Source organism: Grammomys surdaster, unplaced genomic scaffold (genome assembly GCF_004785775.1).
Source record: "Grammomys surdaster isolate TR1022 unplaced genomic scaffold, NIH_TR_1.0 227, whole genome shotgun sequence".
Lineage (NCBI taxonomy): Eukaryota > Metazoa > Chordata > Mammalia > Rodentia > Muridae > Grammomys > Grammomys surdaster.
Window position 1 is genome coordinate 540,850 of NW_021604672.1, and position 25,080 is coordinate 565,929.

The following is a 25,080-nucleotide window of genomic DNA, read 5'->3' on the forward strand; positions in this document are numbered from 1 at the left end:
GGGCTACCTGCCTCAAGATTATGCTCCCACATGGGGTCCCTGAGGACCTGGGCTGTGTGTACAGCTGAGACATACCTCTTGGTCAAATAATGGAGTCTGATGGGAGAGATTACAAGAGCCATGCTGATAGTATGAGTTGGAAAGTAGAATTTTCATTTGATATTATGTACCTAAAAATAATAACTGTGGACTGGCCAATTTCTAGTCAGCCTTTCTGATGGAAATTATGACCATGTTGATAAATGTTTCCATTCCACTTTGCTTTATGGTACTGTATCTTTTTAATAAGTGGAACTCAGGTTACTGGGTTTATATTTGTCTATGAACAAAGTGAGATGGAAAAGTTGGGCAATGTTCTGAAATTTCAAGATCCACAAACCTTCCCCTCCCTGAAAAACAAAACCTAGATATACAAGTGACAAAAAGATTTTCCCCCTCCTGGAAGAGTTGGAGAATTACTCACTCTTGTGAAGAGTAAAAAATGTGAAGAGTTACTCACATTTTTAAACTCGGTAAAAATTCTCATGACATGCTTATGAAAGCTGGTGTTTATGTGTGTTAATATAGCTGAGCTGTGAAAATTTCAGAGTCAAGTTGGGTGCTTTGCTGACTGAGGAGGTCACCAGTCAAACATGTTAGGAGCAGAAAGGCAAATGGTGCTCTAGGACAAAGTCAAATGAATAAATAGCCTTTCTTTATGGGCTATGGATGACAGATTTGTGTTAAACAGATCTCGTGACTTTGCTTTAATTTTATATGGATTTAAGAATAGATAAAGGAAACATTCAGCAAGGTTGTACTGTGGACATCAACAGCCTAAGACAAGACAGTAGAATTGGTCATTAGTTACTGGACCAGTTGGTTTCACCTGAATGAGTAATGTGCCCTAACGAATATTCATTTGTGCCCTGCAATCCAAATTCTTTTATTAATTTAGGCTGAAATGTATTTCCAGACATGTAAGTATGTTTTTAAAACCTTACATTTTAAATCTAAGTTTTGATTGCCAGAGAGCCCGTACTTCTGGGTTTTTCTTGAATTAAGAGGTGGTGGTGGTGGTACACACCTTTGATCCCAGCACTCAGGAAGCAGAGGCAGGTGGATTTTGTGAGTTTGAGGTCTGTCTGGTCCACAGAATGAGTTTTAGACCAGCCAAAGCTACACAAGGAAACCCTGTCTCAAAAACAAAACAAAACAAAACAAAACAAAACAAAACAAAAGGTACACGTATAGAGCTTTGGGTCATTTGTGTGTTCAATATACTGACTATCAAGGAAGACAATGCTGGATAGTCAAAGGACTCCCAAGATACTCCCAGTGAGACTCCAGGCTTTTTCTTAAAACTACAATTGGAGTTTTGAACCTTGTCCTTGTGTTTTTTTGTCCAGACCAAATTGTGCAGCTCTATCTGCAGGGGTCCTTCCCTGGGAAAGATGAGGTTGGGGGCTCACTAGAGAGCAACTCGTTTTCAGAAGCCACGGCTAGCCCTGGCATGGCTGGTAAAGTGCTGTCAGGAGAGAGGCACATGCCTTACTTCATCTGTGCTCCCTTTTCCAGATGTGAACGAATGTGAGCTGCTCAGTGGTGTATGTGGGGAAGCTTTCTGTGAAAACGTGGAAGGGTCCTTCCTGTGTGTGTGTGCCGATGAGACCCAGGAATACAGCCCCATGACAGGGCAGTGTCGATCCCGGGTCACCGAAGGTAGGTCCCAGTGGTACTGTGTAGGGGTTGGAGGGTCCTCTCGGGATGGGGCTGACCCAGGCTTAGGCTATATATTCTGGAGGTGAGACAGGACATATCCCAACACAATCCTGCCTATGGGAGTATCTTAGTTAGGGTTACTATTGCAGTGATGAAATGCCATGACCAAAGCAACCTGGGGAGAAAAGGGTTTATTTCAGCTTATACTTCCATCACTGACAGAAGTCAGAACAGGAAGAGACCTGGAGACAGGAACCAATGCAAAAGCCATGGAGGGGTACTGCTTACTTGCTTACTCCCCATAGCTTTCTTGGCCTGATTTCTTATAGAACCCAGGACCACCAGCTCAGGGGTAGCCCTGCTCTCAATGAGCTGGGCCCTCGACCCTCATTCATTACAGGCTTGTCTACAGTAGGCTGATCCTATGGGGGTTTATATTAATTGAGGTTCCATCCTCATAGATGATTTCAGCTCATGCCAAGTTGACATAAAACTATCAAGCACAGGTCGCTTCCATGTCTTTATTCTTCTTGTGCCTTATCAGTAAAATAAGGATACAGGTGATGACATTTTGGGTTAAATGGCCTTTAGTGTTCTTTCCAACCTAGCAACACTATGTGTAAAGGATTCAAAATGATGAGGACATTGCTGAGAACCGCCTAAGACCTAGAAAACTACCAGCTAGTGTTTAACACGGCTTTGCCTCACCAAGTTGCGTAACCCTTCTTTCTTGGATGTTGGAGAAACTTACCCTGACACTTCTCTAAATTAAAAGCAACATATATATGGGTCTCTCAGGGTCTACAAAGACTTCCACTTGGAATTCTTGAGGTTTTTTTTTTTTTCAGAAGTTGGCCTAGAGAGTTGCCATGTTTACATTTGTTTAAAATTTGATTTAGACCATGTTGTCACTGCATGTATTGAAATGGAGAATTGACAGCCTTCCAGATAAATTAATCATTCACCACAGCCTACAACATGAAACCCAAATCCAGGAGGAGTGCTGCAGGGTCTTTTATGGCCAATGTTTTAGGCATCATCTTTCTAGTGTCTTCTAAGTTCTCCATCAGAAAAATATTCTGACTACTATTTAGCTCATGCTTTTTAAATACAAGGTCCTCAGAGGATTCTCTCAGTATTCCAGCACCCATGCCAGGATCTTTATACCCATCACCTGGCACACCACTGTATACCTGTTAATACATTTCTGTACCATCTTTATCTCTCAGGATCATCCAGCATTCTATAGAATTACCAGGTATCCTAGTTTCCTAGGTAAAACTCCTTCTGTGGACCCCTCCCACCTCACTTCATTCTGTCCACACAAATACAGAGATAGTTTGCTTTTTATGACCCAATCATACTTTAATTTGGGGCTTTTTTTTAAAAAAATTCTTAATCTGTCTTTCTAAAACTAAGTTCACATGTCATGTCTGCCAGGCAGCCTACTCTGATAGCCTTATCCAACCTGTTGTTTGCATCGTGAGTTAGGTGTGAGTAGTGTCCACCTGTAGCCTCTCCGTCCTATTACACACAGCTTTCTGACCGGACACCACATCACACTGGTCTCTTTGAGTAGAACCTCTGGTGGTATATGCCTTGGTGCCAACACTTAGGAGGCTAAGGCAGGAGGATCACAAATTTGAGGCCAGCCTCGGCTACCTAGAAGACATCCTGTATCATAGAAACAGAACAGAGAGTGAATAGGAACTGTGTTGGTTTGTTTTCTTAAGTGATTCATTTTGTGCTTTGCTTTCTAGATGCCATATTTATCTTTTACGTCTAAGTGTACCTCCTTTTGGAGGTCTTACTTTTTCCTCCACATTCCTGTTGTCAGTGACTTGTAGAATTCTCTGCAGCCCTTTCCTGAGTCCCACTTTCAAAAACAAATTACACCTTTCTCCTCGTTCTGCAAGTTCTTGAGTGAGCATACTAGGAAAACGCTGTGTGTGCATCTCTGTGTCTGCGTCTCTGTGTCTGCATTTCTTAACTTCCATATTTCTATGTGATGAAATGATGCCCTAGAGCTGCCTTACTCTCAAACATATGAAGAGATTTAAAACAAAAATGGCTGGTGTCATTTTCAAACTAAAGAAGAGGATTGAGTTTCCTGGGTCATTTTTTAATAAGTCCTTTCCTGAACATTGCCACTCTGCAAAGCTTGATTAATTAATAGATCCCTTCAGGACTATAAGCAACTGTAGCAATGACAACTCTCCAAATACTCCTCTGCCACATTACTCTTTGGTCATTGTGATCGGCTGTCTCTAAAGGGTATGGAGAAGGTTAGCTCTTGAAGACCTTCAGAATTGTGACTGTGTGTAAGCAGTTTAGAGGCAAAGAGTCCATGGAGACCTTCAGAATATACTGTAAATACAAAGGAAAGTGAACATAAAGAACCATTTCCACATTAAACAAATGAAGTAAAAACATTTATATAGTCTCTCACCCCATCCACAGACTCTAGGATCAGATGCATGTAGGAAAGACAAAAAAAGAAAACAGCCTTTATAAGTGAATATGCACCCCTTCATCAGATAAGCCAAAAGAGTGGTCCCAAGCACAGCAGCCACTTCCGGTACAGAGCAGAGAGTCATGTTCATGTAGGAGGCTGGACAGATGACCACACCAGCAAAGCTTGTCTAGACCCTCTCCTCATTTATCTCAAAGAGAATAAAGAAAAAGGAAAAGCAGAACAAACCCAAGAAACTTGTTATACTAAGACATAACATCCCAAGGTTGGACACTCAGTGCCAACCTGAGTTTTGTCCTGCAGAAGGTGAGGATGTCATTACCTGCCTCAACCTGTGATTACTCTGTGTCTCTCATGAAACAGCTTTAGTAACACTTCTTTTAAAACAGAACCACCTGAAGCTTAGGGTGTAGTTCAGTGACAGAACACTTGCTTAGCTTTCACAGGGTCCTGCAGATCCCTGCCACCAAAACCAAACAGAAAGAAACATCAATGTAAAAATGTCAAAACCATGGTGATATTTTTGCTGTTCCCATACATACTGCTAGGCTGAAGATGTGCAAATTGATTTTCATACACTAATGATAGGTAGGCCTGGTAACAAATTCAAATAAGAAAAATCAAATCCAAAAATACCAGAGGCGACATAATGTTTCTTAGAAGTCGTTGACATGTGATGTGGCAGGGGCACTTTTACTGACAGTCTGTAAGAAAAGGAGCTGCCATGTGCTTCCCTCGTAACACATTTCACAGGCATTGATTTGACCTCAGAAAGTCACTCTCCAGTGGAATCTCTCTGCTCCTGACAACACAGGTCTAAACTCACAGGAATTAAAAACAAAAAAAAAACCCACCTTATGTGTATGTATGCATATGTATACATATGTGTATAAATACATATATATATACACACACATATATATGTGCACACACACACACACACACGCATATACACACATGATCAGAGATGTTTACTCCAATGGAAAAATGCCCCAGGAAGTTGACTGTTTGAAAGTCAGGAAGATGCGGATGTTGTATTTCTTTTTTCCCAGAATGACCTTTGTGGACCAGTTTTTGAAAAAGAATTTGTGTTTCCATCCAACATGGATGAAGGCTTGTCTGACTCTCCATTTCAGCTGTGTAAACACTGAACTCTCAAACAGCTTGGAAAGAAAATAAAAGCAGGATTTGGGAGAAAAAAGCTGAATAATACAATTGTATTGTTGATCATTTCTCTTATGTAATAATCTCTGTTCCTCCTTCCAGTGCAAGTCAAGACACAATGATAATTTTATGTCTTAGTTTCTGTGATCTAAATGTTAAAAAAAGAACACAAAACAATGTTTACTATATATATGCATATAAATTATATATGCATGTATATACATATAATTTGTCATGCTTTGATTTAAAATGAACCCTGCTTTTTTATTATCAACATTTAGGATCTTCTATATAATATTACTTATTAAAAATAATCAGACATACTCTAACTTTACATACAAGGAAAATATTATTGATTTTTCTTTTAGGTACAAACTATAAAGTAAACTTCATCTATAAAACTGTTGCTTTTCTGATTTATATTTTCAATACATTGCCTAATAGCTCCCATTTTAGGCTTGCTGAATAAAGTAAGTGAATAAAACTGAATAGTAACATTGAAAATTTATTGAAAATATTGTGAAAAACATTTGTAAATTTTCCTATAAGGTCTCTGGAATTGATTTAATAATGATTTAAAATTAGATATTCTTACTTTTCCCTAATAACTCTGCTCCTAAAGCTTGGAGCCCTTCTAACCAAGATGCCTTCCATCAAAACAGGCAATATAGAAGTCCATTCTGCACATACATGTGAAGAAAGTGGACAAGGGAGGTGATGGGTTTACCCAGTTTCTCTTTCTCTCTCTTTCTCTCTCTCTCTCTCTCTCTCTCTCTCTCTCTCTCTCTCTCTCTCTCTCTCCCCTGCCCTCTCTCTCTCACACACACACATACATATACAACACACACAATTTGAAACCACTTCATAACTGGCACATAGGAACCTACATTTTATTCTTCTTCTATATTCCTGGTCTTGGTTGAGTATCACCCACTGTACATACCAGGTTAAAGTCCAAGGCCAAATTCTGTCCAAGAGAGAGTCATCAGATAAAGTTCTAGAAGGATCTTTGGTGTTCTTGTTGGCACTCTGCCAGGAGAGTAGCATGGATTTGGAAGGTCTGTCTGAGTCTTTGCTTGTTTCATAAGAGGAAGGCAGGCAGTTGGCATCAGGCAAAATCCTGATGGCATTTTATGAACTTTTGCTTTAGACATGGCCTTAAATTGCTGACTGTATTATCGAACTTCATGGTTAACTTGTCTCTGACAGAACCATTACATAGGAAACAATTGTGAAAATAACTCATTAAATATCCCTTATATCTTGACCTACCAACTTCAAAAGTATGTAAGACTGTGTTGGATTCTTAGCCTCCTCCTCACTGGTCAGTATTCTCTTTTGTGGTTTCTTTGGACCTACTATTCAGAAATGGTAGGGTTCTGATGAAAACATTGCACTGACAATGTGCTAAGTTACCATGATAGCCTTTGTTAGTTCTTATTTTGTGCAGTATAAAATGAAAACCACAACTGATAAAAATAAAAGTGGACCATAGTCAATCATTAGGACTCTATAGCACTTAGTGGGAGAAGTCATATTACTCTCCAAGCCCTGTCACAATATACTGATCAAGGATATGGAGACAATTCAAACCTGATCATCATCTTATTTATATTTATTTTCTGAAAATGAGTAGACTCTGTTTTTTATCACTTACAGTCTTTCATATCACCCTGTAGGTGTATTGTCATAGAGAAAAATGCAGAATCCGAACCCAGACTTTCAGTCTTACACTGAAACTTTGCTGCAGCTCCCAGCTTCCTTCTGAGTTATGCATTTGCATTGTTTAACTAGGTTTTCAGTGATGAAGGTTGTTTTAGGGGCTGCAGGTTACTGCAGTGATTTTCTCTGTATCTTCCACTGTGCGTGGTTCAGAACTGACGTGGAGCATGGTTGATCCAAATAATTACAGAAGGGTTAATTATTACGTGTGGCCCCATGTTGGGGAAAGTTTCCGTGATTTAAGTAGGTGTTACAGCTCTGTAAAGAAAGGCCCTGGGTTGGCAAAAAAGCAGATATGGAAACTGTGCTCACAGCCAAATTTACAAGAAAAAAAGTAATTGGTTAACGTAAAAGGAAATGGTTTTGACAGATTTACACTCTGGGGTGTGTTAGAAACCTACCAAATACAGGACTCAAGTGCGTTTTTTTGTCTTAAATCAGGAGTATCTGACTCCAACAGTGGAAAATGGTCTGGTGTCAAGGACATGTAAGGGACATATGCCTTTGGTCTCTGTCCTGTCATGGTTTTTACTTTATGGTCTCACCAATACTCTTTCTCTGTACTCTTTAGATTCAGGTGTGGATCATCAGCCCAGAGAAGAGAAGAAAGAGTGCTATTATAACCTCAATGATGCCAGTCTTTGTGATAACGTGCTGGCCCCCAATGTCACCAAACAAGAGTGCTGCTGTACGTCGGGTGCTGGCTGGGGAGACAACTGTGAGATCTTCCCTTGCCCGGTCCAGGGGACTGGTAAGATCTGCTCACTAGCATGTCCACACTGCCTTGTCACTTGGTGTTCATGAGCCTGGGAATGAGTATCTTTTGGTTAAGGCTTTGAAGTCCAGAAATAACATTCACTGTCTTCATGACTTAAATTAGTCTGTCTTTTGGTGAACTCCACTCAAGCCAAGCCTTAGCCCTCATCCTACCTCCATATGAACTTTTAAATTCTGTCTGTCATAGGATGTACTGTTATGTCAGGATCTGTAGATGCTGTGGAAGATAATTCAGATTTATTCTGTTTAAAATAAGAGCTATTTTATTTGTTTATTTGTGTGTGTGTGTGTGTGTGTGTGAGAGAGAGAGAGAGAGAGAGAGAGAGAGAGAGAGAGAGCAGATGTGAAGCTGAATGTGCCCATTTTGTACTTGGAACCAAGTGTCCTCTCCATCATTTTGTGCCTATTTTTTTTTTTGAGGCAGAGTCTCTCTCTGAACCTTGGACTCAGGTTTTCTCAGCTAGGCTAGAAGATAACACCTCCTTGGAGCTGGAGATATAGACATAGGTAGACCACATAGGTTGCTAGGTCAGTGCTGGGATCCAAACTTCTGTCCCCCTGATTAAGGAACACTTAATAATGAGCCATCTCTTAGCTCTCCAGATTCATCTTATTTTGCACTTTGGACAGCATTATCAATCAGTACAACTTGTGTGTGTGTAAGCCAAACTTTTGCTTCATGATCTCTTATTAAACCTTCAAAGCACTAACTACCACAGTAGTGCAAAAGAGCAGTCGTGCTGTCAAATAAAACATGGGTAAAGTGGGAGGTTTAAAAAATATATGATACATTGCCAAACATGGTGGTACACAACCTTAATTCAAGTACCCAGGAAGCAGAGGCAGGCAGATCTCTGTGAGTTTAAGGCTAGCTTGGACTGCCTAGAAAATCATAGGCTAGCCCGTACTACACAGGAAGACTCTGTCGCAAAAAGCAGACAAACAAACAAGCAAATTAACTTCTGAAGTCACTGGATGTCTTCTCACCTAACCCATGTTTTTGAGACCATGCTGGATTTATTGCTTGAGTGTTTTAAAGTTTCTAAATCTGAGAAGATAAAGCTGGATTAAAAACCTGCACTCAAGCCGGGCGGTGGTGGCGCACGCCTTTAATCCCAGCACTTGGGAGGCAGAGGCAGGCGGATTTCTGAGTTCGAGGCCAGCCTCGTCTACAGAGTGAGTTCCAGGACAGCCAGAACTACACGGAGAAACCCTGTCTCGAAAAACAAAAAACAAAAAACAAAAAACAAAAAAAAAAAAAAACCTGCACTCAGGGAAATACTGAATCTTTGTTTCCTTTTTCAATTCATTGTTTTATTTGGTTTTGTCTCTCTTAAAATCAGCTGAGTTCACGGAAATGTGCCCTAGAGGGAAAGGTTTTGTCCCTGCTGGAGAATCCTCTTACGACATCGACATCGATGGCGAGAACTACAAAGGTCAGAGTCAAATGCACACGAGTTTCCAACACGTGTCAGTCACTCTGGTGGGAGCCTGGCTTGGGTTACACAGTGATAGATTTCTGCTGGGCCATGGAAACTGGTAACTGAGCCCTTTTTTCCACCCCTGGAGGAAGGTCTTTGTGGATGCTGGACAAACCTGTGATTTGGGGTCAGAAGAGCAGAGGCTTCATGGCCTTGAGGGGTCACTTAACCTTCTGAGTTTCCCCGCTGTTCATCTCTGAAACAGGAAAGTTCTCAGAAGTGCAATGAGCTTTCAATGAAATAATATGTGCCTAACTGCTTACCATAAGATATAATAGTCAGGACATATTCTTTCACCCTAGACATACACTCCAAATTATATAAACCATAGACATGTATGTTTGATTATCATGCCACCCATTATGATTAGCTAGAGAGCTAAGCTTCTTGCTTTTTTAATAGCCCGTCCTATTTTTCCTACAATATTTTTCTAATGGCTACAGATTCATTGTGATGATTGGAAAAATGAGGAAACATCAGTAGCTGTTTTATATCTCTAGCACTGCTGTGTATCATCTGTTTATTCTGTTGAATATTTAGATATAAAAACATTTCTCACTTGCTGACTTTTGACAATCCATGTTAGAGATATTATTATGACCTACTATATATAAGGTGGTTTTATTTCCATTACAGTTTAATATTGAAAACTGGAAAGTGGCTGGAAAAAAGACTTTGAAAATGGTTTTATTATCCATCCATTTTTGGAAAGCTAGTATTTGAACAGTATAGACTAACTCAGTAGCTGGATAAGAAATTCCACTTGTGTTTTTAAAATACATCCATGTCTTTGTCCAACCGGATTAAGAGACTTGGTCTGCAGCATGTGTTGAATGGCTTTCAAGCTCATAAATATCACATACTATATTTTTACAGGAATGAAGTTAAATTTCACTTCATGTTATGAACCTAAATTTTGCTATAAGGCCATCCTCTCTTATAGATAAAACCCAGTTCCTCCTCCTGACTGTTCTGTGACTGATGGAAGGACAGGACTCAGACATTCACGGCCACATGGTCTGTGCTTGGCTCTGCCACTTTCCACTTGTGTAAACTTGAACAGGTCTTTCATGGGGTTGGCAGTCTTCAAAAGGAGAACTGGGTGATATGGGCTTTGAACTGCTTGAATAGGCAACCCCAGACTGTCCCAAATGCTTTACATAGATTATCTCACTCATCCTTTGGATCTAAGTACACTGGTGGGTCTAGTTATGTCCAAAAGATCCTAGAGACATCTGTGGCCAAGAGGCCACAATTTCTATGGGGGAAGCAGGTCTGCCAATCTCCTTTATTACTTGCAATTCCATGAGTTTAACTCCCTCCCCAGAAAAGACTTCTTTGTGCTCCATCAAATTGTTCTTGGCAAGTTTGTACATCTCATTTAGGAAATATGGCAGCATATGTCACAGAGAGAAAGGCTCATTTCTCGAAGGCTATGCTGGGGCAGGTTCTGAGAGCCACCGTAGAATCCACAGACGAGCTCATCAAGGATGAGTGGCACTAGGACCACATGTGATCATGGTTCTGTGTCTGTTGATCGGGCCTAATTATATAATAATTTTATATTCTATGTCTGTAAGATTCTTTTGAACATAATAATATCCAACCTGAAACCAGATATGAGTTAGGTTCTTTGTAACCAAAAACCCAAAGCCTATCTCTATTTCTCCATTGTCTCCCGTAGATGCTGATGAGTGCCTGCTGTTTGGAGAGGAAATCTGCAAAAATGGTTACTGTTTGAACACTCAGCCTGGGTATGAGTGCTACTGTAAGCAAGGGACATACTATGATCCTGTCAAATTACAGTGTTTTGGTAAGCTTTAAAAGAATATAGTAAGGTATGCTTGGAAAGTACACAGATAAAAGCGAAGTAATGCTATGTAGTAAAAAAAAAATGATGTCATCTAAATCATGTCTGAATCTAAGTGATGTCTTTAAAAAATGCATAGGTGTCTTGTGGCTCTCTTTCTTGAGCAAGATTTGAGAAATAAAAACTTTTTGTCCTTGTATTTGAATGGATATCAGGAAAAGAGTTAATATTCATTGTGGTATAAAAATCCAGGTCACCAATATGACTGCAGTGTTCTTTTGGTCTGTAAAACCTCCTGTTTCAACAGTCAGTTCATACAGGCTGAGGACATTTTTAAGCACTTGTGCAGACTTTAATGCTTAAGCCGAAAACCATGTCCTCTAGGAGAAAAAACATAGCATAAGGAGATAACTTTTAAAGTATTGAAAAATGGCATTTTATTTTAAGTTTTTCTAAGCATGTCCCATTTCTCTATATTTTCTTTCCATATTTAATAGCAGCAGCAGCAACATGGTTTTTCCTCAGTGACTCTGTCTTTCCAGTTACAGGGGGTCTCCTCATTCAAAAGTGGCAGCTCTTGATATCTGAACTGAATTTAGCATCGTGTTAACTTTGATGACTGTATAAAACACAAATGATTGCTGATTTTCTTTTCTCTTAAGATATGGATGAATGTCAAGACCCTAACAGTTGTATTGATGGCCAGTGTGTTAATACAGAGGGCTCTTACAACTGCTTTTGCACCCATCCAATGGTCCTGGATGCCTCTGAGAAGAGATGTGTGCAACCAACTGAGTCAAATGGTAGGTTTGGATATGAGATACAAATGTCTATCTATCTAGACAAATGCTCAAGATTGTCATCTTAGTTAAAATGGGAATTGCTCAAAAATAGGGATGCTAGTTCCTTGGTTATCTTGAAGAAGTTAAGAGCTCCGACGAGAAATAATGTGGTACATTTGGCTAATGTGAAGATGTAATACTTGGTACTCATTAAGTGGGCATCGGGATACAGAGTGGTTGAGCATGAGGCAAGGCTGCTTCACCTCAGGGTTCAACACACTTAAACTTCATAGAAAGATGTGCAGTCAGGAAAAAAAAAACAGTCATGTTTGCCCAGGGTGTAGGACATAGATAAGGCTGGACAGAACAGAGTTTGGAGCTCATCAAAGGGGAGAACCCTGAATGCATGGGTAGGAATCCTCACTAGTCTCTGAGCATGTGGCATGCCATTGATTATTGGTATAATAATCACATTTAGGAAATTCCATCCAAGGTGAAAAGTTTAGAATTAAAGTTGCTGGCGTGAAGTATTACTGGTCCAGGGTTTGGCCATCCATGGGAAACCATGAATATAGAAAGAAGTGGTGGAGGTTGTCAGGGTCAGAAGAATGAGAAGCCCATGACAGAATAGCAAAGTAACAGGCCCCTTCTATTGTGAGAGGAAGTTCTGGAGGCAAGCATTCAGCCAGGACACCACAAGTAGGCAGAATATCTGCTGATGGAACAATATTCTGCTGGAGATGACACAGATGTGATCTGTGGAAAGAGCCGGCTGGATCCAGACTTGGAAGCTGCTCATAGAAGTAGGGATGGAAACTTTGAAGCTTGCTGGCTTCCACCACAGCATTGACGGAATAGGAACAACAGTGCAATTGTCATGGAACCATGTCTTCCCTTTCAGAACAAATAGAAGAGACTGATGTCTATCAAGATCTGTGCTGGGAGCATCTGAGTGAGGAGTACGTGTGTAGCCGTCCTCTTGTAGGCAAGCAGACGACATACACAGAGTGCTGCTGTTTGTATGGGGAAGCCTGGGGCATGCAGTGTGCTCTCTGCCCCATGAAGGACTCAGGTGAGCTGCTGTTTAGTTTATTATTCAAGTGGCCTATGGCACATCTTCTTCATCTCCTTAGCATATAGCCTTTCTCCTTGCATCTTATTTTATCACAGGTGTGTGTGTGTGTGTGTGTGTGTGTGTGTGTGTGTGTGTGTGTGTAGAAGATACAGTTATATAAACATCTGCCTCCTGTTTTGCCTTTGTCTTCAAGCCAGACCACATCATTAATTTTGAAACCATCATTCTACTTTCCCCCAGAATGATAAATGACCTGAAGAAATATAATCTAACCATCTGTGGCATGGTGTGTGTGTGTGTGTGTGTGTGTGTGTGTGTGTGTTACAATTCATATTTTTAGATATTTCATTATTTTGTTCTTACTCAGTATCTAATTAATCCAGTTTTTAAAATAGAGAGAGCAAATAGCACTGATACTATAAAATATTAATGTAGGTAGAAGTTCAGGCGTTGATGTCAGACTTCGTATGAGAGATGCTGGTGGAGCACTCTAATCCAAAAATTCAAAAAGTTCAGATTTTTAGAGCACTTCAGATTTGGGGATTAAAGATACTCAATTGGCAAAGTCTGTCCAAAGATCTTCAAATTTGAAAATCTACCTAGTTGTTTCGTTGCTGTGAAGAGACATCATGATCAAGGCAACTCTTATAATTTAATTGGGGTTTTGCTTTATAGTTTCATAGGGTTTGTCTATGATCATCATGACAGGAAGCAGTCAGGCATGGTACTGGAGCAGTAGCTGAGAGCTTTATATCTTGATCTATAGGCAACAGACATGAGAGAAACACATCCAGTAACACACTTCCTCTAACAAGGCCATACCTTCTAATCCTTCCCAAACAGATCCACTAACTGAGAAGCAAGCATTCAAACACATGAGTCTATGGGAGACCATTTTTATGCAAACCACCACAACTACAAACCTTGAAATATTTCTGGTCCCACACATTTCAAATAGGGTATGTTCGACTTGTTTAAGAGAGCTGGCTTGTCAGGTAAAAGCCCTTGCCAACAAGCCTGACAACCTGAATTCAATCTCCAAATTCCACAGTGTGGAAGGACAGAACACACTCCCATACATGGTCCTCTGACATCCACACATGTGATGTGGCATACGTACCTACACACTTACACACAAATAAATAAAGGTCATAAAATTAAGAAAGGATTAGAAAAAGAAGAATAAAGGAAAGGAGTATATATCTATATTTGCTCTGTTTTGGGAGTGAGCTCCACCTGTTCATTCTCCTGGTATTGGAAGATGTCTAGCTGCTAACTGTGTTTTCTGACTGGCTGTTTGGTGGCAGCAAGGTTGTATGATAAGGGTTTGTTTCTTTTCTGACCATCTAGGCTGCTTCTTATTTAAAGGAAGGTACTTGAAAGTGTTTAATATATCATTTTCTCAAACTGATTTGTTAAAGCTGAAACCCAGCATGTTGGAGCAAGACAAAGGCATTCACAATCAGTACATATTCTCAGAACAGCAAAGAGGGGAGGGATTGCTTCGAGAGGGGAAGGGCATTAATTTTCAGTTAATTCAATTTTTGGAATATATCTTTCAAGCTACTTCATAAAGGTAACATTCTGGGTTAGAAATAACTTCAAGTCAGTGTAGCACGGAAAAGAAAATAATTTGAAATGCCACAAAAAAGTAAACAGCTCAAGTCACAGATGGGAGTGATAGACACTCGGAACTGGGAAGGCTGGGTCGGGAGCAACGGCCACTTGGAACTGGGAAGGCCAGGTTGGCTCTGCAGTGATAGCCACTCAGAACTGGGAAGGGCAGGTATTGAGGCACTGCTCGTGGCAGCAGCCTTCTGTGAGAACACACTCACTAGCTCCTGGGATTGTAGTGAGGGTAAGAATATGTGTGATTACAGATGGGAGTACCTTAGGCCCAGGAGGCCAATGCCACAGGAAGACAAGAATAAAATCAGTATAGAGGTCAATGTAGCCAGGCTCGGTATCCTCACTGTGCTTCAACTCCTCCCTGGTTCCTTGTTCTTCTGCAGTGTTTTTCATTAAAAAATAATAATCAACAATTACAAAAAATTAAGACAACCAATGAAGTTCTATCGCCTCTACCTGCCCTGTCATATTTAAATTTCACTCTCTATAAATGTTCACTCTTTTTTTATTATACATCCATTTATTAGAGATTATGTTAGTCATTGATACATAGTATAATATTTAAAATTGAACTCTATACCACCAGTCTGAGCAGTCTGAGCAACACTTGACTTTTTGCTGTCTATGTCAATACCTCCGAAACCAGGTGTATCTTTTAACCAATGGCATTTTAAAAGGCCACAAGCTACATATTGTACATTTTAACATCATCTCTCTTAAATGCATATTTAAGATTGTGATTAGTGGTGTTTTAGAACTGATGGAGGAAGGGTTGTGCAGAACTTGTTCTACCCATGCAGCCTGGTTTAGTTAACCATGCTTTGTGCTTGCTATTTTAATTGTTCCTTCAAAGCCTTTCTCAGCCTCAACCCTGACTTTTCCATTGTAAACAATGCTACAGTGAACCTCTATGTATGGACTTATAGGACTGCCCAGGGACAAAACCCCCACAAGTCATACCACTGGGCTGGGAGTACTTTTATCTGATGCCATTATTTACACCAATGCAAAGTTGAAAAAATTATACACAGGGTAATAGTCACCATTCTACCATGACGTACTATGGCTTTGAAATTGTTCTTTGTCTTTAGAGAATGCTTCTGTGTTGAGAATGGAACCTTGGGTAAAACACAAAGTCTACTCCTAAGCCACACACACACACACACACACACACACACACACAGTCCCTTAAGAGTTGTTTCTACTGTATTGGTAAATGTATATTTTATATTCATTTCCCTTGTTTCTGGAGATCTGAAGATCTCTTCTTAGACTGACCAATGACTTGTTTGTCTTGTTGCTGCTGTTGGGTTTGTGTCTTCTTGCTTATTTGTAGATGGGGGATGCATAGTTTGTTTGCAGCCCTGGACTTTTGGACTGTGCTGCACTTGTAGTTGTGGATGCTCAATGGAAAGGGTTTGTGAAGAGCCACACTTTATTCTGTCTCCAGCTTGATTCTGTGATGCTATATTTCCTGCCTGTGACTGGCGAGCCAAACATCTTGGGTATTTATATGTAATTGACTGGGTTTTCAAAAGAGATTCAAATAAGGACTGGAGAGGTAGCTCAATGACTGAGACAGCCCTTGCCAATATTCCAGAAGGCTGGAGTTTGGTTTTCAGCACCATGTCAGGTGGCTCACAACTATCTGTAACCCTAGGCCCAGAAGATCCGATACCCTCTTGCCTCTGCAGGCACCTTCACACACACACACACACACGCGCGCGCGCACACACACACACACACACACACAGAGAGAGAGAGAGAGAGAGAGAGAGAGAGATGCACACTAGATTCAAGTCAAATGTGTTGTTTTCTAATGTAACCAACATCAAAGGCTCTTATAAAATATATAGTTACCTAACACCTGAACATGAGTCAACTGATGTATAAATAATTGTTGTTATTGTTGTTATACAAGTTTCTGTTCTACACTACTGCTCCATAAATATAAAGATCAAGCTAGGAGTCTCATCTAAACTCCAGCCCTGGTTCTGAGGTTGTAGGGTTGAGAGTGCAGGATTCTGCATTCTGTCAAGCCCTGGGGAACGTGCTTCCACTGTAGATCCAACAGCTAGTGAGATCCTACAGACACCGAGCAGCATCTGAGGATGTTCAAACCTGCCCCACAATGATAGTCACTAGTGTTTCAGAGGAACCAAAGAATGGATGAGTTCTAAAACTGCATGCTCAGAATTCTGTCTCTGAGCCCTTTATACACACAATTTCTGCATTTATAGACTATTGAGAAAGACACCATTGTCCTTTGTTAATTCAAACGCTGGATTAGCCCCAGCCTGCCAACACTGAACCTTCCAGTTTCTGAAGGAGGGCCCCACTGTTTTAGGGAATGATCCGTTACTGATGGAAACAGTGCTGGGGGAATTTGAAGAGTAAATTGTAGCACCTGCCATCAGCTTTGAACATTAAAGTGCCGTGAAAAGTACAGCTCTGGCTCAAAACAGGCCCTCACACTTCTGGTCCAATAGGTCATAGGCATTAATTCCTGCTCAGGCACCAAGTCCGAGAATACTGGCAGGTGGAGGCTGTAGGAGTGGCCCATTCCTTGTGGCTCTCAGAAGTTAGAGGCTGCTTTGGGTGTTGGTACTGCATGGGGGGAGAAATGAGCGGAGGGTGAAGGATGATGTTAAGAGACCCTCACATGAGAAAAACTATGTTCTTGTGTAACTTTGTTCACTCTGGATTTGATGTCAGTCCTCAGCTAGTTAAAGGGGCCAAATGGCAGGCTCAGTTAGGAGAAGCCCCACCCCCCTATTATTGAGGGTGAGATGGAGTGTGTCAGTGGTGTGGTGAGCATGTGCTAACAACCTCTGGCTTTTAGAACTCTGCAGGCCTCCCTGCCTGTTTGCACCTTGCCTCCTCTTCCTCCCTCTCACCTTCCTAATACCTTCCCTACCCTCTCTTAAAATGTCAGTGGCTGAAGTTCCTTTTGGGAGGACCTCAGTGTTTGATCTGTTTGTCATCATGTTAAGTGAGAGTATGAAAGGCAAGACTGCTAAGAAAACCAGTTCAAACCAAATAAACCACCGAATCCATATTTCAGACGAGAGAGAGGGCAGGCATGGTTTGCTCCCTGGAAAGTTTTCATGTCATGCTAGAAGGAACTCGTAGTTATCAGAATGTGGGATCTTTGATTAGAAATTTCCTGCTTGGTTTTCATGGGTCTCAATGCCAGGACTTGTTGAAAGGCACCCGGTTCTCTAGTCTATCTTAGATGTACAATCCCTGCCTCCTGCTGGGAGAGGAGAAGTGGCTGAGGCTGAGGAAGGTAGCTTGCATTGTCAAGTCCTGGTCAATGGCAGAGTCAGATCTAGGCATCTTGCCACTAGATTCTGTTGGAACTGGTTTAGTGTGGTCTGAGTCCTCACTCCCCAGGAACTCAAAGTGCATTACAAATGCACAGTATTTTTTTTTTTGAAATATGAAAGTAACAGAGTGGAGAATTAAAGTTGAAACCTTTTAATGTTCTCATGTGTTGTGCTAATGCAGGCAATGGGACGTGATTTTAGAGTTAGCAGTGAGAGTTGCAAATCAAGTGAAGGCAGTGTCAGCCTGTCCTCCCACGCACACTGGCAGGCTGGATGGGTCATATATAGCCAATTGGCTAATGAGTTAAAGCCAATAATTCTTGCCCAAGTAAAGTATAAACTTAATGTTTTTTGAAACAAATATGTATATAGTTATGTTTTCCAAAAACATATATACATAATAGTGTTGTTATCAAATGGAAATAAAGCTCTTTCTGTGAGCAATGAAAGACAGACACATTTGAACACTAGATTCTATAGTACCCAAGAGTTGCAGTGTTTATAATTATACTATTTAAAGAATTTTACTCCTAATGATTAAATCATTCAGAAAGCTATGTTGTAAGGTAACTGAACATAAAGTCCTGATAGAGACCTCTCTTCTAAAACTTATGCATCTCAGGTGCTTACTTAATGGCATAGTTGTTGTGTTGGGAGAGTGCCCCCTGTTGTAGTCTGTTGTACTTCACCATATATTCACCATAGCATTCTTTTTTTTTTTAATCAAATCATAATTTTTACTTATTCACACAGGGGTTATAAACACAAAAAGGCAGGACTCAGGGAAGGGGATGACACTGGAGCATGAGTGTTCAGGGGGTACAGATATCTTTCAGAACAGGGTATCGGCTGGGTGAAGGTTCAGAGGACAGGTCACTATGGCTCTGCCTATGATTCACTTGTCCTTATCTAAGTTGGTATTATCTGCCAAGTCTACCTATTTACAAGGTCTATGACTACTCATGCTGGTAAATTTCCACAAAAGCTGCCTGTTTACAACAGTGTATAGCCATCTATTTCAATGCTTTTCCACAGAGACCTAAGACTTGGTGTTAGTATACATGTATGACAGGCCTATTGCTGATTTTAGGCCTATGGCTGATTTTAGGCCTTCAGTGTATAAGCAGGGCTGTTCCTGACATCTCCTCCCTTCTCTAAGTATAGAAGGGTTGTGGCGATTCTAATCTTGCAAAGGCGGGGATAGAAGCCTGAGCTCTAGTAATTGAAGGGGACCTTGTAATGGCTCCAGCCCCCCTGTCATTGTCCAGTGAGGCATGAAGGCCATACCCATCCTGATGTCTTTTTCCTTTAGAGGGGATACTTTTGACATCAACCCCTATGCAGTCACCACCATAGCATTCTTGAGAGCTCTGGTATTATTCTTCAGAGTGGCATTTACTTTCCTTTTTGTGTTACTGTCTCAATGGAGACAGCAGTGACACAAAAGGATTAAATTTCAATCATGTTTTAATAATGATCAATTTATTAGAATTACTATCCTTCTAAACAGTCTAAAGAAACAAATGCATATCAGTACTGGAGTCACTAATTCCCTTTTGGGGAGCTCATTCTATGGATGTACTTGAGTGACAGAAAACAAAACACAATAAGGAGAAATGGAATTGGCAGTGTCTGGAGCTGATGGATGAGCTGAGACGCATCTATCCAGTAGACAGTACTCTGCAGCATTTCCTAACTGAAGCTCAGCTACAGAGCCCGAGAGACGACGCTGCCTGAGCCACTTTTAAACTTTTATTACATTTACTTATCGTGTGTGTGAGCATGCGTGAGAGTGTGTGTGTGTGTGTACATGTGTGCATGTGCATTCACGTTTTCACGTGCCACAAGATCCTGTGGGCCTGGGTCATCAAGCTTGCCAGAAAACATCTTTACCCATTGAACCATCTTGCCAGCTGTATGCCATATTCTATGAAAGGCATAAAACAACTTGAGTAAACTGTTGTTTGCATAATAAATCCAAAGAAAGAACATGCATAGCTATGTTGATGGCTTCTTATAAATCTATATCCTTTTCAGTACTTGAATTTGGTGTTAATATATATGTATTATATATAATCATCTCATTTGAAATAAATAAATGTGTCTGGGACTTGAATTCAGAAAGCAGGAACTAGGTATTATTGTGTCATCTCTGTTTCCCCATGTAAGTGTTAAATGAATGACTAATAAACAGCACGGGAGACATAAAGTAAATATACATGAGCAACCATGACAGTGTTACCTAATGTTCTGTTTAGGCGGACACCACCTAAAAGAAAGGATTTTATTCAAATTATTAAGTTATGTAAATTCTTCATGCGCCTGCCTCTTAACATGAATATTCTGGCAAGTAAGTTATGTGCCTCTTGTGGTGGACAAGAAGAGAGGTACATTTTTCTCAGATACAATTCTAAATTGTATATTGTTTTCCTGTTTCATTTTCAAATTAAATCTAAACTTTAAACTTAAATGTATTAAATTATACATTTCTTCCTTCGTTTTGTTATTTACTAAACATATTCTCTATAGTAGGCCAAAAAGTTTGTGACAAATTCACAATTTGTGTTTGGACTGTAAGACAGAACTGTGAACTAGGGTGTTTTATTCCCAAATATGTCTTCTAAATATATACATGATACTTTTGTTATGCCCAATTGCTAATCTAGCGTAATGTTTTTATATAGTTTTACCCAAGTAAAAGAACTTAGACTCTGCCGTAGACGTGATTGAGCCAGTGACTTCCACATCCTCGCATGACTCTCCCACGTTCTCAAAGACCTCAGTGTAAGCTGTTGTATAACAGGCTGGAGGTGAGAAGGAAGACAGACATTTGACTTGCAGGCGACACTTGAAAAAATATTGTAACTGGGCAATAGTTGTAAAAAGCCTTTCAGTATTCATGGTGTAAAGGCTTTTCCAAGAAATATGTTTCCAGAGAATGTTAATAATAACTTTGGAACATCCCACTTGGGAAGCACAGCAGAGGGCCACTGCCTTTACTTAGGCAACCCAGAATCCCACTCTGGTTTGGCGATTGGTTCTACTCACTGCACTAGACACATGCTTTCAAATCTCCTGTATCCAAAATTAAGGGCTGTCTGTGAACTTATAATAATGTAATCCTGTCTTAGTGTGAACGCATGTGTCCTTTTGGTTATAGATTCTGTACACTACAATTCAAGAAAAGTAACTACGAGCCAAATAGGGTGGAGAATGGCTAAGCTAGAAAGGTCGTGCAAGCCTTCTAAACTAAGTTGGAAGTAGTCCATGAAGGCAGGGGTTCACTTCTGTGGGGCTGAATTTTGGTGTCCATGAAAATTATATGCTGTGTGGAATTGCTGGCCTGTAATTTATACTGTTTCTCACTGAAAGATTATTGTATTTATTTAGAAAACTAAACAGCACCCCTCCCAAAAAGCAAAATAGTTTTCTGTTTAAAATGGGATGGTTGTGAGATGACAGTCAGTAGTGAATTATGTCTACATATCTATTGGACACTGTTTCTTCCAGTGTAAAATGGCAGTATCAATACCTGCCTCAAGGCGGTGCTCGGATGTTAGCTGTGCTACTGCTTGGGTTGTAGGACAGTAAATACCCCTATGTTCAGTGATTATTCGTAAATCTCATTAGTAATCCCAGTGATTATTAGTAAAAAAAAGTTGAGCTCATGCTGGTCCTACTGGTTCCCTGTTCTACAGTGCTGGCATCTCTTTGAAGAGAGGTGAGCTTCCAAAACAGTACCAGATTCGAGGGTGTTTAGAAAGAGCCGTTAAGGGTGCCAGAGCGGTTAGGAACTAGTATGGCCCCAATAGCTCTGCACACTAGTGAAGAAGCTTCTCACATGATCCATGGCATTCTCTACCAGTGTACCATGTGAGCTATGGGGAGGCTTTATGCCTGGAGAGGACCATCTAATGATGGCTTTTGAGTGAACATTCAATGTATTTGCTCTACAAAATGTAAAGCCTAGGCTGTAAGCAATAAACTTGATTACAGTATGCCATCCTAAACTAACCTCCTAGAAAATGCATTTATTTACTCTTTCTTCTTGTTTCTGACTCAAGGAAGGCATTCTATGTCCTGCTTTATATAAGTCCTGACAATGTCATAAACTCTTCAGTCTTCTCTTATACGTTGTGATTTTTCTCACAAGTACCTTAGCTGAAAAGGTACCTCGAAACTCTTAATATTTTTAATATTTAAGCAGCCTTATTAATATCAGAGGTCAAGCTTAAATACAGGAGCTGAGGATGTAGCTTGGTTGGTGGAGTACATGTCTACCAAGTACAAGGCCCTGGGTTCGATCCCTAGCACCATGTAAACTCAGCATGTAGGTGCACTCTGTGGCCTGAACACTAGGAGTATAAAGACAGGAGGATCAGGGGTTCAAAGTAATCCTCATCCTACATTGCAAGTCCAAGGCAGCCTGGTCTAGACAAACAAGTAATTTGAACTTCTTTGTATATTTAAATGCTTTACTCACTGATTAAAATTATTTTCACTTTCCTTCAACCTAAGGTCCTAACTGAAATCCCAAAGTTTGTCTGTGAGACACTGTATTCCATAGTCCTTTTAAACACAGTAAGCATCCATAGTAACCTGGGGCAGGACGGAGCCCGTCACTCTAAATAAAGCATCAATACATTGGCCTTATTACATCTGTAGTCTATGGAATTACCATTTTAGGCCACCCTTCTATCCAACTGCTTGTGGTCGCCTCAGGAACCAGGTCTTATCTTGAGCCTCCCCACCATGGTGAAGGTTCCCAGTGGACAATGTTTTTGTGTTCCCTGTCTCTGAAATGGAAAAGGGATAGTGGACCTGGGAAAGTATTAAATCAATGGTTCTCAACCTTCCTAAAGCTGCAACCTTTAATACAGTTCTTCATGTTGTGGTGACCCCACAACTATAAAATTATTTTCATTGCTACTTCATAATTTTCCTACTGTTTTGAATCATAATGTAAATATTTTTGGAGGTAGAAGTTTGGCCAAGGGGTCCTGTCCCACCAAGTAGATGAACAAAAGCAAATGACAGTGGGGTTAGGTACAAAATGGGGGGGGGGGGGTAGATAGGAGTGAGATGCTGGAAACTGCCTAAAATGTAGGGTTTTAAAACTGTGCTCTGGGGCTGGTGAGATGGCTCAGTGGTTAAGAGTACTAGATGTTTTCCAGAGGTCCTGAGTTCAATTCTCAGCAACCACATGGTGTACCTATAAAGGGATCTGGTGCCCTCTTCTGGCATGCAGGTGTACATGCAGACAGAGTACTCACATTAAAAGACAAAGCAAACAGAAAAGAATGTCTAAAAATAACAGACCTGATAGAGCATGGTGAAGTGTGGACAATAAGCTATGTTCTGAGCCTGGTTCCCTGGACTGTAGAGGACCAGCAGGTATCCAAGAAGCCACGGAGAGGGGCCCCTCAAGGTCGCCAGACTTAGTCTGCAGCCTGAATCCAGTGATAAGAGTTGGTTGAAGCTGCTGGCCCAATGCCCCTAGCCACAATCTCTGATTGTGGAGAATTTGATTAATAGAAGGTGGAGAGTTTGATTAATAGAAGGTCGCAGGTCACAGGAGCACTTGTGGATGTCTTGGATGAGGGAGATGGACGTTTAAGCCATGCTTCTTTCCCCCAGGGACTATGCTGTTGGTGTGCCAGCAAAGGAGGGATCAGCACTGACATCTGAGTCTAACTTAACAAGCCAAAGTAGAGAAAAGAAGGCAAGAAATGAAATAAACCAGTTCAAAGTCCAATGATATTGTTGGGATATACAAGAAATCTGGTTGCTCTCAAAAGTAACCACTTGCCTTATCAAAAAAAGAAAAAAGAAAAATACACTCCTAAAGGCTGTTTCTCCTAATTTGTTGGTTTTTTAGATTGTCACTTCCAAGAGCAGGAAAGGGACAGTGACATGACTTACTTATGCTCACACTGCAAAAAACAAAAATAGATCTCTTTACAAGAGGAATACATTGAAATTCTTCCCTGGTGCCCACTTTGCATTCTTAATCCTTGCCTCTTGTCTGGCATGAAGAGTAACCCCACTTCTTGTCTCTTTTGAGATTGCCTGCAAGTAAACCTTAGTAGTATCTTCCAAAACCCTGACTACTAAGAAGTGGAGGAAACCTTCCATTAAGTTCCAATAAGGAAATCATGTTAGCAGTCACAATTCTCAGGGTTCCCAGCATGTTGGTACTTAGTGCTATCACAAGAATATAAATATTCAGATCCCAGTTTTAGAACACAAAGAGGACCTCCATTTTTAAATTATTTATTTAGTTGTACTATTACATTTGTATCCAGCATTCTCTTCTGTCAGCTAGTCAGCTAGCTAGCAGTCATCTGATGGGAAACACTGGAAGTGACTACACTGGAAAACTGACCTTCAGGGAAGGACAGGGGTGGGCAGGCTTGATTGGTCTATGACTGCGAGTTTCCTCAAAGTGTTATGGTTTACAGAAGTCCCACAAAATATAAACCCTGCCAAGACTTTAGACTTCATTACTTCCCTGTCCTCGACAAGTACAATTTAATTGAACATTAAGCAATTTGATCTCTTTCACCTAATAAATCGAGCAAATTCAATAAACATAAATCCTGCTAATGATAGAGCTGACCCTGACGGAGCTGAGCTCATCGGCGTTCATGGTTATGACTCTCCCTGGAATTTGAACCACAGATGCTTGTGGCCGAGCAAAGTACTTACCTGATGCTCAGAGCCTGGGGACTGCATTGAACAATTTTCCTTGGGTGCCAGAAGAGCAGCTGCAAACAGACCAGGCTTGGCAGATAGAGCACTTCCACACAAAACTCTCTGCTGGCGTTAGACATGTTGTGCTATAAATTGGAGCGCTCTGATGAGAAATAGAACAGAGCCGATCAACTTTCCCTTAGGTGGTGCTGAGACCTAGAGGAAACTATATGCAAAAGTGTTACATGTGGCTCACCACAGCTCCAGGGTGCATGCTCGCTGACTCGCCTTTCTCCGCATTTTCTCTGCAGTAGGCAAGGGTGTCTATATTTCAGCGCTAACCTAATGCCTCCTTGTCTGTCTGGTTGTTTGGTTGGTTTGGTTTTGGGGTTGGTGTTGAGCCCAGTTTGGTTGGTTTGGTTTTGGGGTTGGTGTTGAGCCCAG

General features: G+C 40.7%; 1 protein-coding gene across 3 annotated transcripts in view; it reads left to right on the forward strand.

Annotated features, from left to right (window-relative positions):
• The window catches only part of Ltbp1 (latent transforming growth factor beta binding protein 1), a 379,032-nt gene that overhangs the window by 339,523 nt on the left and 14,429 nt on the right, over window positions 1-25,080 (forward strand). For all 3 annotated transcript variants that reach the window (XM_028773421.1, XM_028773422.1, XM_028773423.1), the window contains 6 exons: window positions 1,558-1,701; window positions 7,632-7,811; window positions 9,181-9,273; window positions 11,003-11,131; window positions 11,791-11,931; window positions 12,812-12,982. In XM_028773421.1, coding sequence (XP_028629254.1) covers window positions 1,558-1,701; window positions 7,632-7,811; window positions 9,181-9,273; window positions 11,003-11,131; window positions 11,791-11,931; window positions 12,812-12,982 — 858 coding nt within the window. The remainder of the gene's footprint in view (window positions 1-1,557; window positions 1,702-7,631; window positions 7,812-9,180; window positions 9,274-11,002; window positions 11,132-11,790; window positions 11,932-12,811; window positions 12,983-25,080) is intronic.